The 12631-nt window shown below is 44.3% G+C and overlaps 1 protein-coding gene across 3 annotated transcripts in view; it reads right to left on the minus strand.

The window, feature by feature from the left end:
• The window catches only part of LOC124150448 (speract receptor-like), a 149486-nt gene that overhangs the window by 45309 nt on the left and 91546 nt on the right, over window positions 1–12631 (minus strand). For 2 of the 3 annotated variants that reach the window (XR_007222519.1, XM_048400798.1), the window contains exons 8-9: window positions 12456–12561; window positions 8468–8488 (exon numbers count right to left, since the gene is read on the minus strand). Coding sequence is in view for 2 of the 3 variants with exons in the window: in XM_048400798.1 (XP_048256755.1) it covers window positions 8468–8488; window positions 12456–12561 (127 nt within the window). In the remaining variant the exon portion in view is untranslated. The remainder of the gene's footprint in view (window positions 1–8467; window positions 8489–12455; window positions 12562–12631) is intronic. The other variant, XM_048400797.1, reaches the window with a different exon arrangement.

The following is a 12631-nucleotide window of genomic DNA, read 5'->3' on the forward strand; positions in this document are numbered from 1 at the left end:
CCCCATGACTAACGTGTCTGGCATGTCGACATTATCCACGCAGGCCACATTATTTCCCGAATAGAATTTAACAGTTTGTGTTTTGGGATGGTGAATATCCTCTACTGGGAATAAACATTATATTTAGAGAACCATAATGCAACATGTCACAAGGTCAGTAATTAGTCAGTCGGACAAGCATCAATGTAGTTCCAACTGAAACTTGTCTTTTAGACAGTGGCTTTACTCCCATATAGGTATAAAGACAACTGCCTACAGATGTGTTTTTTTCAACTTTGTCAGTGACCGACTTAGGGGCAAATTATCAGTCAGACTGTAAGAGTAACTGCCCTTTATCAAAGGGAAGCTACTCTGGTCTATGAAACGTCAAGTTCTTTAGACTGCCAGGCCTGTCATACCACACTTCGGCCAAATCCAACTGTTTAAATCCTGAAAAGACTCCAAGCAACAGAGGTCTACAGGTACGGATATTGATACCCCGACCTCCCTCGATAAACATCTATAAACATTTATATCTCCTAAGCTGCCTATATTTTAGACACCGATGTTGAGTATCCTAGACTACTAGTAACTTATCCAGGTCCCCGAACGTCAGTTCTTACTCGATCACCGGCAGACAAAGGCGATGCAATATTTGTTTGTAAACACTGATAGTAGTACCAACCTGACCTTTCATATTGGCATATTTATCCGTAAACGGCCCTAGCGGCTAACGTTTTTCATCTTTTTGTTTTATCTTGCCAACAAACCTTACCATGATAGATAAAACTAGTGTGTTTCAAATACACACAGTCGTAAAAAAAGGCTATCAATCACATGTTATTGTATAGCTACTTGTCCACTTGTGGTATGAAGACTGCATATCTGGTTGTGTTATATGAAGTCTACAAATTTATTGTCGATATTTCTATCTACATGTCTACGTATATCACAAAAATATTTGTTTTATTGCTCTCACAGCTATATGGTGTATGTAAAGAAAGGCAACAAAATCCTTTCAGCATTCATAAGAGTTATCTGTTAAAAGCAGTGTCCATTGTGCGATTCCGACTATGTCATAAGCATGTGTTTATGAATCACTATCAATTAGCTATGATACCAGGTGTTCGCGAAACGATGACCGTATGCTGTCCCACCGAAGGGCCCCGTCACAAACACATGCAAAGACAATAACTTTATTCCTTTAACCTTAAAATTCAATAACCCCTGATGATAGGGTTACAAAGTACAGGAACACTTCTACTGAAAATGGTGTAGTTTAAAATCTACATCATGCACAAAATACAAATAATAGTTCACACTGCCTACTGTGACATCGTGTGCCGACCTACGTGTTGTCTCGTGCAGTACTGCATGCAGGGAAAGCACGTGGTGCTGAGGACATAGAAATGAGGCCCAGAGTGAGCGAGTGAGCTTAAATAACGCCAACTTTAAACAAAATGTCAGAAAGAAAACGGTGCGAATACTTCATGGGGGAGGAAAAGCCCGAAGTGATGCAGGTCTTAGACGTTTACCACTTTCGTGAAACCAACAAACATGGGTATGGTGCTGACAAACCTAGACACATAATCTGTGATCCGAACTCCCGTTCTTCATTTTCAAAGGGACATAACTCTGCAAGTGAATTGCGGCGCCTCAGATGACTGGGCCCGTGCGTCAGGTCTATAGATACTATACTCTGACTGGACCCGTGCATCAGGTCAGTAGTGACACAATATATTGACTGTATCCGTGCGTCAGGTCAATAGTGATACAATATATTGACTCGACCCGTGCATCAGGTCAATAGTGACACAATATATTGACTGGACCCGTGCGTCAGGTCAATAGTGATACAGTATATTGACTGTATCCGTGCGTCAGGTCAATAGTGACACAATATATTGACTGTATCCGTGCGTCAGGTCAATAGTGACACAGTATATTGACTGTATCCGTGCGTCAGGTCAATAGTGATACAATATATTGACTAGACCCGTGCGTCAGGTCAATAGTGACACAATATATTGACTGGACCCGTGCGTCAGGTCAATAGTGATACAGTATATTGACTGTATCCGTGCGTCAGGTCAATAGTGACACAATATATTGACTAGACCCGTGCGTCAGGTCAATAGTGATACAATATATTGACTGTACTCGTGCATCAGGTCAATAGTTATACAATGTAATCACTGTATCCGTGCGTCAGGTCAATAGTGACACAATATATTGACTGTATCCGTGCGTCAGGTCAAAACTGACACAGTATATTGACTAGACCCGTGCGTCAGGTCAATAGTGACACAATATATTTACTGTATCCGTGCGTCAGGTCAATAGTGACTAAATATGTTGACTGTATCGTGCATCAGGTCAATAGTGACACAATATATATACTGTATCCGTGCGTCAGGTCAATAGTGACTAAATATGTTGACTGTATCCGTGCATCAGGTCAATAGTGACACAATATATATACTGTATCCGTGCGTCAGGTCAATAGTGACTAAATATGTTGACTGTATCCGTGCGTCAGGTCAATAGTTATACAATATATTCCCGGAAGGCTGGTTTTGATCCAGTGGATATAAAGGTTGGCTGACAAGAAGCTGTCTTGACACTGAAACGGTTCATAGATCGTCAATCAACGTGGCGAAGTTTATGAACGCACATACAGCACAGTTCACGTTATTGCTTTCTCAAGTGGATGTTTCCTGGATTGTCCACAGCATCATTGATGCGTGTTGGTCATATAAACTTTATAGCATTGCCCGGTAACATTCATGTGTGTCTTTGTGGGAACAGATCAATCAGAGAGGCACTTCTGGGCTGGTGGATTGAGATGTTGCTCAGTGACCCGTGTGAAGGTCAGTCGTAGTGGACACATTACGGTGAGACTCCCATAGATTGTTGACCTCTCCACAAAGTGTTGACCTCTCCACAGAGTGTGTCAGGGCGGTGTCAGTGTGAAGGTCAGTCGTAGAGGACACATAACGGTGAGACTTCCATAGATTGTTGACCTCTCCACAAAGTGTTGACCTCTCCACAGAGTGTGTCAGGGCGGTGTCAGTGTGAAGGTCAGTCGTAGTGGACACATTACGGTGAGACTCCCATAGATTGTTGATCTCTCCACAGAGTGTTGACCTCCCCACAGAGTGTGTCAGGACGGTGTCAGTGTGAAGGATACAGTACCCATCAGTGAATGGTGCCATGGCCCTCACATATTTCAGTCTGCGATACACATTGGCACAAATGTTGCCTTGAAAACTGTCATTGCTACGTTTCTAAGCTGACGCGTCTTTGTCTGAGATGTGTATCAGATACAGGATGCTTCTGGCGGAGTTCCGGTACAGCGATAAACCAACTACTGTACCCCCCACAACATGGTACTGCGACACTAGCATGATCTTACCACTGCCTTAAGTAACGGGAGCCCCTTCTCTGAGAGACAAAGTAGGTTTAGCTGTGATGATGTCGTCGTACATCAAAACAGCATCCTATATAAGGCATACACATCCCTACACTAGACAGTAGCCCTGTCGTTTATGTCCGACACAGTCACAGCGATGTGCTTCGTAAAGAGTGCAAACGAGTTATTAATTCGGCATTTCCTAGCTTCGTATCTGATTCACACGTTTACACTATCACGTCATCTACAAATGGTATCAAAGTCGAAAAGCGTTAAAGCTATCGTGTCAGCTAGGCAAGGTAGCGGTGGGTGTGTCTACTGGGAAAGGTAGATATAGATGTGTCTGTTAGGCAACGTAGGGATGGGCGTGTCAGCTAGGCACGGTACAGATGGGCGGGTCAGCTGGGTAAGGTAGCGATGGGCGTGTCAGGCAGGAAGGGTAAAGGTGTGTGTGTGTCAGTTAGGTAAGGATGGGCGTGTCAGTTTGGCAAGTTAGAAATAGGCTTGCAGCTAGGCAGGGTAGGGGTGTGTGTATCAATTAGGCAAGGTAGGGATGCCCGTATCAGATAGACAAAGTAAGGATAGGCGTGCAAGTTAGGCAAGGTACGGATGGTCGTGTTGGCTAGGCAAGATGGGGATGGGCGTGTCAGCTAAGGAATGTGGAGATATGCGTGTCAGCTAGGCAATGTGGGGATGGACGTGTCAGCTAGGCATTAAGGGGATGGACGTGTCAACTAGGCAATGTGGAGATGGGCGTGTCAGCTAGGCAATGTAGGGATGGACGTGTCAGCTAGGCAATGAGGGGATTGACGTGTCAGCTAGGCAATGTGGGGATGGACGTGTCAGCTAGGCATTGAGGGGATGGACGTGTCAGCTAGGCATTGAGGGGATGTGTGTCACCTAGGCAATGTGGGGATGGACGTGTCAGCTAGCCTCTCCTATGGACCAATGAGATTCCACCTCTCGTATCACTTGCGTTTGCTTCACCCAAAATGATGGCGCCCAGTCAGGACGATCTGATCGATGATCAAGATCTATATTGTGTTAAAACGGGTCTTACATCGTTAGTCCAGCCAAAATATAACTCCATAATACCAGCCTAGTTCGGCAAGGGTGGAAACTGGACTTTTATAGTCAGTTAACTCTCTTGCCTCGGGAAGATGGTGTCAGCTATGCAATGTGGGGATGTGCGTGTCAGGGAGGCAGCTTATGGATGTGCATAATGGCTGGTAACTCCTACCTCGGTTAGTTGGATGTCTTTGTGTTTATATTGTGTATATCTATCAACACGCATGCCCACAGAAGCACATCGCCTACCGGCACGGGGCTTCGAGCAGCAGAGGGAGTGCAGGGCTTGTTCGAGACCTGTGACAGCGACCACCATATTGACTCATAATGCCACTATACAATTGCTTCAATACTTGTTGTTCAGTACAATTTCGCCAGTTTCAGAAGATGAAGGAGAACAGACGTTTTAAAGGAAGAATCAGTAGGACTGCCCCAGATGGCAGTTGTGAGACTTCTTCCACTCCGTCACAGTGTCTCGGCGGGGAGCCTTCCCAAATGGGGGTCTTGTCTGAAGGAGCCATGTAGGTAGGCAGTGTCCTTAGCCGCCATGACATCTAGACAGTGTCACTAGCCGCCATGACATCTAGACAGTGTCACTAGCCGCCATGACATCTAGACAGTGTCACTAGCCACCATGACATCTAGACAGTGTCACAGGCCGCCATGACATCTAGGCAGTGTCACAAGCTGCTATGACATCTAGACAGTGTCACTAGCCGCCATGACATCTAGATAGCGTTACTAGCCGCCGTGGCATCTAGACAGTGTAACTAGCCGCCATGACATCTAGGCAGTGTCACAAGGCACCATGACATCTTGTCATTGTCACCAGCCGCCATGACATCTAGACAGTGTCACTAGCAACCATGAAATCTAGTCAGTGTCACAAGCCGCCATGACATCTAGACAGTGTCACTAGCCACCATGACATCTGAAGATTGTCATAAGCCGCTATGACATCTAAACAGTGTCATTAGTCACCATGACATCTAGACAGTGTCACAAGCTGCTATGACATCTAGATAGCGCTACTAGCCGCCGTGGCATCTAGACAGTGTAACTAGCCGCCATGACATCTAGGCAGTGTCACAAGGCACCATGACATCTTGTCATTGTCACCCGCCGCCATGACATCTAAACAGTGTCACTAGCAACCATGACATCTAGTCAGTGTCATTAGTCACCATGACATCTAGACAGTGTCACAAGCTGCTATGACATCTAGATAGCGTTACTAGCCGCCGTGGCATCTAGACAGTGTAACTAGCCGCCATGACATCTAGGCAGTGTCACAAGGCACCATGACATCTTGTCATTGTCACCAGCCGCCATGACATCTAGACAGTGTCACTAGCAACCATGAAATCTAGTCAGTGTCACAAGCCGCCATGACATCTAGACAGTGTCACTAGCCACCATGACATCTGAAGATTGTCATAAGCCGCTATGACATCTAAACAGTGTCATTAGTCACCATGACATCTAGACAGTGTCACAAGCTGCTATGACATCTAGATAGCGCTACTAGCCGCCGTGGCATCTAGACAGTGTAACTAGCCGCCATGACATCTAGGCAGTGTCACAAGGCACCATGACATCTTGTCATTGTCACCCGCCGCCATGACATCTAAACAGTGTCACTAGCAACCATGACATCTAGTCAGTGTCACAAGCCGCCATGACATCTAGGCAGCGTCACTAGCCACCATGACATCTAGACAGTGTCACTAGCCACCATGACATCTAAGCAGTGTCACTAGCCGCCATCACATCTAGATAGACAGTGTCACTAGTCACCATGACATCTAGGTAGACAGTGTCACTAGCCACCATGACATCTATGTAAGCAGTGTCACTAGTCACCATGACATCTAGGTAGACAGTGTCACTAGCCACTATGACATCTAGGTAAGCAGTGTCACTAGTCACCATGGCATCTAGGTAGGCAGTGTAACTAGCCACCATGACATGAAGGCAGTGTCACTAGCCACCATGACATCTAAGCAGTGTCATTAGTCACCATGACATTCAGACAGTGTCACTAGCCGCCATGACATCTAGGTAGGCAGTGTCACTAGCCACCATGACATTCAGACAGTGTCACTAGCCACCATGACATGTAGGCAGTTTCACTAAGCACCATGACATCTAAGCAGTGTCATTAGTCACCATGACATTCAGACAGTGTCACTAGCTACCATGACATCTAGGCAGTGCCACTAGCCACCATGACATGTAGGCAGTGTCACTAACCACCATGACATCTGGGCAGTGCCACTATTCACCATGACAACTGGCTAGGCAGTACCACTAGTCTCCTACATATTCTCCATGAACGCTTGCAGTGCCGAAGAGCAGATTTGTTTCTTTGTTTTCTACGAACTAACATATGACGGATGTGAGAAAAAGTATGCTTCTGTTGAATGATGAATGGGACTGCTGGTTTCCTTCCAGACGTGACATGCGGAGATGGTCAGATCAGGGAGTGGGCAGTCTCCTCCCTAGGTATTGTGCCAGTGGGGCCGCTAACTAATTGCTTCTGAAATTGGTTGGACGCGGGGTAGCTTCTCGACTGCAGTATCTTTTACAGTACCTCCCGTCCCCTTCCGCTGCCAAATGAGCAGGCGACATGATTCTGGGAAATCTATTACCCCACAGACGAACTAATTCCATCTATACGATGAGTGCGTGATATAATTGAACAAGGCAAAGTGTGAATAAACCAAACAGCACGAAAGCAGAGAAAACCATAGTCCGATGAATTGAATTATTCTAAGCAGAGGGAAATTCAGTCAATGTTCTTGAGAATTGTACCAATATAAAAAACATGTCATGTTTGGGAAACAATCGAGCGGATATCTAGTGTGAAAACATGCGGCTTCTCGGCATACAAGGAGCGAGATGCATTAGTCGGAGACAGGTGGTGTAGAAGTGCGGCGTCCCAGAGAGGTCTGACGGTGCTGTGGGCGTGGCACCGCATCCATCCGCCTCCATCGGCTCAACGGAAGTGACGTGATGGCACTAAGTAATACGTGCCATTGTCGAGATGAATAGCTATCTACATTATCCGAAATGAATTCGGAGCTGAAGCTCACTTCTGGCACTGAAGTCGTTCCCCGAACAGCACGTCTTGTCGTATCTAGTACTTAATTCCTTTCGTTGATTTGTGGCCGAATTTCACAATGCAGTCAGGTAGCTTTACACTGAACACACTTTAAGTCTCAACAGTCAGGGCAGCTGTTTACTGAACATTAAAATCAACACATATACATCATCATAGGAATCGCTGACCAAGAATACAGCGAGTTATTAGTAATTCGAGAAAGACATGTGCTTACAACAGACCCGAGTGTTAATTGGTGCTTTAATAGACCTAGTTTTAATAAGGATTCTCCCAATACCAAAACGTTACATCGTCGTATGTAATTACAGGAGTTTCACCAACACACGTCAGATGTGCTTACAGTTATATATTTTATATCAGTAAAGGTTACTATATCCAACACCAATGATAAACTCCAATTAGATAAACATCAATGATCTTGAGATCTAGTTCATTTATATATCTGAAGCAATGACAGCTAAAAGCATTTTTAATGATGCATGATAAAATATTAATCAATAGAACGAACACACAGGTTTAACGTGCGACAGAAGAGCGGCACATCCAAGCAAGACGTGTGTCCATGTGTGATGGTGTGTGTAGGTCACGTGGTGAGTGCAGGTCACGTGGTGTGTGCAGGTCACGTGGTGTGTGCAGGTCACGTGGGCTGCTGGTGCGGCAACAGGTGCGTGAATCAAAAGCCTGGAGGATCCTTTTCTCCTTTTGGTCAGGACGGTCCGTGGACACCGTTTGTGACTTTATGTGTATATGGTAAACAAAACGAGAAACATTCCTTTCAAAAATAAGCAAAATACATATGAAAAAAACCGTTCCTTATGAAAAAAGAAAAAATGCATTAGATTTGACCGAGAAGAGACAACAAGTGGTTCGACAAATAATACTACCTTTTCCATTCACCCTTACAACTGGAATTGAAAACAGTGAAGTCCATGTATGGAGGGATGCACCACAAGTGTGAGATTGACAGCTTTGCTTAGAAGACATATAGACTCAACATGTGATATGATGAACTTTGATATATAGACACACCATCGATGGCCACCCGATCGATGGTGAATATGGCTAGTGTTGGTTAGTGTTCTTGTGTCAAGACGGTTTGTGAAGACAGTTACACACTTATATTGCAGACTTTGGCATTGCATTTTACCTTACACATACATACTCTACTGCTCTCAAGTACTCCACAATATTACAACTTACTGCTGTTATAGTCCTCACACATAGCGCTTTGATTCAGCAAACATACCGCATTTATTCCATAAGTGTAACGCTGTAAGTCTGCAAAGTTTAGCGGAACTGTACCGCTATAAAGGTGATTGTGGGCAGGAGCGTTAAATGGGTTAACTACGACAACACAAACGAGTTGATGACGCTGTTAAACAATCCTACAGTAACAACTTATCAGGTAAATGCAGTTGCTGGATGGACGAGACTAAATCCTTTACACTCATTACCACTGAAGCGAGGAAATCAGGTACCATATTTCTTCAAATTGAACCCTGACACCTGTTTCCTGACACCTGTTCAAGCGTTATGTTCACAACACTGAAAGTAATAGACATACAGCTTGCATTTACCAAGTCCGGCTCTGTGTATAGCTGGAGGGACCGTTAGACAGAGGAACACCTGCTATTAGGGCGATACACTTCTTGTGATTGTCAGAGGAACACCTACTTTTAGAGGAGGATATACACTTCTGGTTTTTGTCAGAGGAACACCTACTTTTAGAGGGGGATACACTTCTTGTGATTGTCAGAGGAACATCTACTTTTAGAGGGGGATACACTTCTAGTGATTGTCAGAGGAACACCTTCTTTTAGAGGGGGATACACTTCTAGTGATTGTCAGAGGAACACCTACTTTAAGAGGGGGATACACTTCTTGTGATTGTCAGGCAGTGGAACAACTACTTTGAGAGGGGGGATATACACTTCTTGTGATTGTCAGACAGAGGAACATCTACTTTGAGAGGGAGATACATTTCTTGTGATTGGCAGACAGAGGAACAACTACTTTCAGAAGGGTGATATACACTTCTAGTGATTGTCAGACAGAGGAACATCTACTTTGAGAGGGGGATACATTTCTTGTGATTGGCAGACAGAGGAACAACTACTTTCAGAAGGGTGATATACACTTCTAGTGATTGTCAGACAGAGGAACATCTACTTTGAGAGGGGGGATATACACTTCTTGTGATTGGCAGACAGAGGAACATCTACTTTGAGAGGGGGGATATACACTTCTTGTGATTGTCAGACAGAGGAACATCTACTTTGAGAGGGGGGATATACACTTCTTGTGATTGTCAGACAGAGGAACACCTACTTTGAGAGGGGGATACATTTCTTGTGATTGTCAGACAGAGGAACATCTACTTTGAGAGGGGGGATATACACTTCTTGTGATTGTCAGAGGAACATCTACTTTTAGAGGGGGATACACTTCTAGTGATTGTCAGACAGTGGAACAACTTCTTTGAGAGGGGGGATATACACTTCTAGTGATTGTCAGACAGAGGTACATCTACTTTGAAAGGGGGGATATACACTTCTTGTGATTGTCAGACAGAGGAACATCTACTTTTAGAGGGGTATACACTTCTTGTGATTGTCAGAGGAACACCTACTCACAGGGGTATACACTTCTTGTGATTGTCAGACAGACGAACATCTCCTTTGAGAGGGGGGATATACTCTTCTTGTGATTGTCAGACAGACGAACATCTACTTTGAGAGGGGGATACATTTCTTGTGGTTGTCAGACAGAGGAACATTTTCTTTTAGAGGAGATACACTTCTAGTGATTGTCAGACAGAGAAACATCTTCTTTTAGAGGGTATACACTCTTGTGATTGTCAGGCAGAGGAACAGATAAATTTTAGAGGAGAAACACTTGTGATTGTCAGACAGGGGAACATCTACTTTTAGAGGGGGATAAACTTCTTATGATTGCCAGAGGAACACCTACTCACAGGGGGACACACTTCTTGTGATTGTCAGACAGAGGAACATCTTCTTTAAGAGGAGATACACTTCTAGTGATTGTCAGACAGAGAAACATCTACATTTAGAAGGTTTACACTTTTTGTGATTGTCAGACAGAGGAACATCTACTTTTAGAGGAGGTACACATCTAGTGATTGTCAGACAGAGAAACATCTACTTTTAGAGGGTATACACTTTTTGTGACTGTCAGACAGAGGAACAGAAATTTTTAGAGCAGAAACACTTGTGATTGTCAGACAAGGGAACAGCTACGTTTAGAGGGGATACACTTCTTGTGATTGTCAGACAGAGGAACAACTACCTAGAGAGGGGGATACACTTCTTGCGATTGTCAGACGGAGGAACATCTACTTTTAGAGGGGATACACTTCTTGTGATTGTCAGAGGAACACCTTCTTTTAGAAGGGGATGCACTTCTTGTGATAGTCAGACGGAGGAACATCTACTTTGAGAGGGAGATACACTTCTTGTGATTGTCAGAGGAACATCTACTTTTAGAGGGTGATACACTTCTTGTGATTGTCAGACGGAGGAACAGAAATTTTTAGGGGAGAAACACTTGTGATTGTCAGACAAGGGAACAGCTACGTTTAGAGGGGATACACTTCTTGTGATTGTCAGACAGAGGAACAACTACCTAGAGAGGGGGATACACTTCTTGCGATTGTCAGACGGAGGAACATCTACTTTTAGAGGGGATACACTTCTTGTGATTGTCAGAGGAACACCTTCTTTTAGAAGGGGATGCACTTCTTGTGATAGTCAGACGGAGGAACATCTACTTTGAGAGGGAGATACACTTCTTGTGATTGTCAGAGGAACATCTACTTTTAGAGGGTGATACACCTCTTGTGATTGTCAGAGGAACATCTACTTTTGAAGGGGGATACACTTCTTGTGATTGTCAGAGGAACACCTACTTTTAGAAGGGGATGCACTTCTTGTGATTGGCAGACAGAGGAACATCTACTTTTAGAGGGATATACACTTCTCGTGATTGTCAGAGGAACATCTACTTTTAGAGGGTGATACACTTTTTGTGATTGTCAGACAGAGGAACAGAAATTTTTAGAGGAGAAACACTTGTGATTGTCAGACAAGGGAACAGCTACGTTTAGAGGGGATACACTTCTTGTGATTGTCAGACAGAGGAACAACTACCTAGAGAGGGGGATACACTTCTTGCGATTGTCAGACGGAGGAACATCTACTTTTAGAGGGGATACACGTCTTGTGATTGTCAGAGGAACACCTTCTTTTAGAAGGGGATGCACTTCTTGTGATAGTCAGACGGAGGAACATCTACTTTGAGAGGGAGATACACTTCTTGTGATTGTCAGAGGAACATCTACTTTTAGAGGGTGATACACTTTTTGTGATTGTCAGACGGAGGAACATCTACTTTAGAGGGGGATACACTTCTTGTGATTGTCAGAGGAACATCTACTTTTGAAGGGGGATACACTTCTTGTGATTGTCAGAGGAACACCTACTTTTAGAAGGGGATGCACTTCTTGTGATTGGCAGACGGAGGAACATCTACTTTTAGAGGGATATACACTTCTCGTGATTGTCAGAGGAACATCTACTTTTAGAGGGTGATACACTTCTTGTGATTGTCAGACGGAGGAACATCTTCTTTTAGAGGGGGATACCCTTCTTGTGATTGTCAGAGGAACATCTACTTTTAGAGGGGGATACACTTCTTGTGATTGTCAGACGGAGGAACAACTACTTTTTTAGAGGGGGATCCACTTCTTGTGATTGTCAGACAGAGGAACATCTCTGTTTATATTTAATTTTGTTTTGGGTGGACGGGGAGGTGAATACAATTCTTGTGATTGTCAGACAGAAGAACACCTACTTTTCGGAGGGATACACTTCTCGTGCCTGTACCCACACTCCGGCTCGTCCCTGGGGGGTTCTCCGGAGATCCAGTGTATCTTCTCGCCCTCGTAGAAATGAAACGTCTGAAAACATAAATTACATTTGTTTGTTTTCGCTATTTCATTGATTGATGTTACTGGTGTTCCATGCTAA

Source organism: Haliotis rufescens, unplaced genomic scaffold (assembly GCF_023055435.1).
Source record: "Haliotis rufescens isolate VD_foot unplaced genomic scaffold, xgHalRufe1.0.p SCAF_20, whole genome shotgun sequence".
In the NCBI taxonomy this organism is placed as follows: Eukaryota; Metazoa; Mollusca; class Gastropoda; order Lepetellida; family Haliotidae; genus Haliotis; species Haliotis rufescens.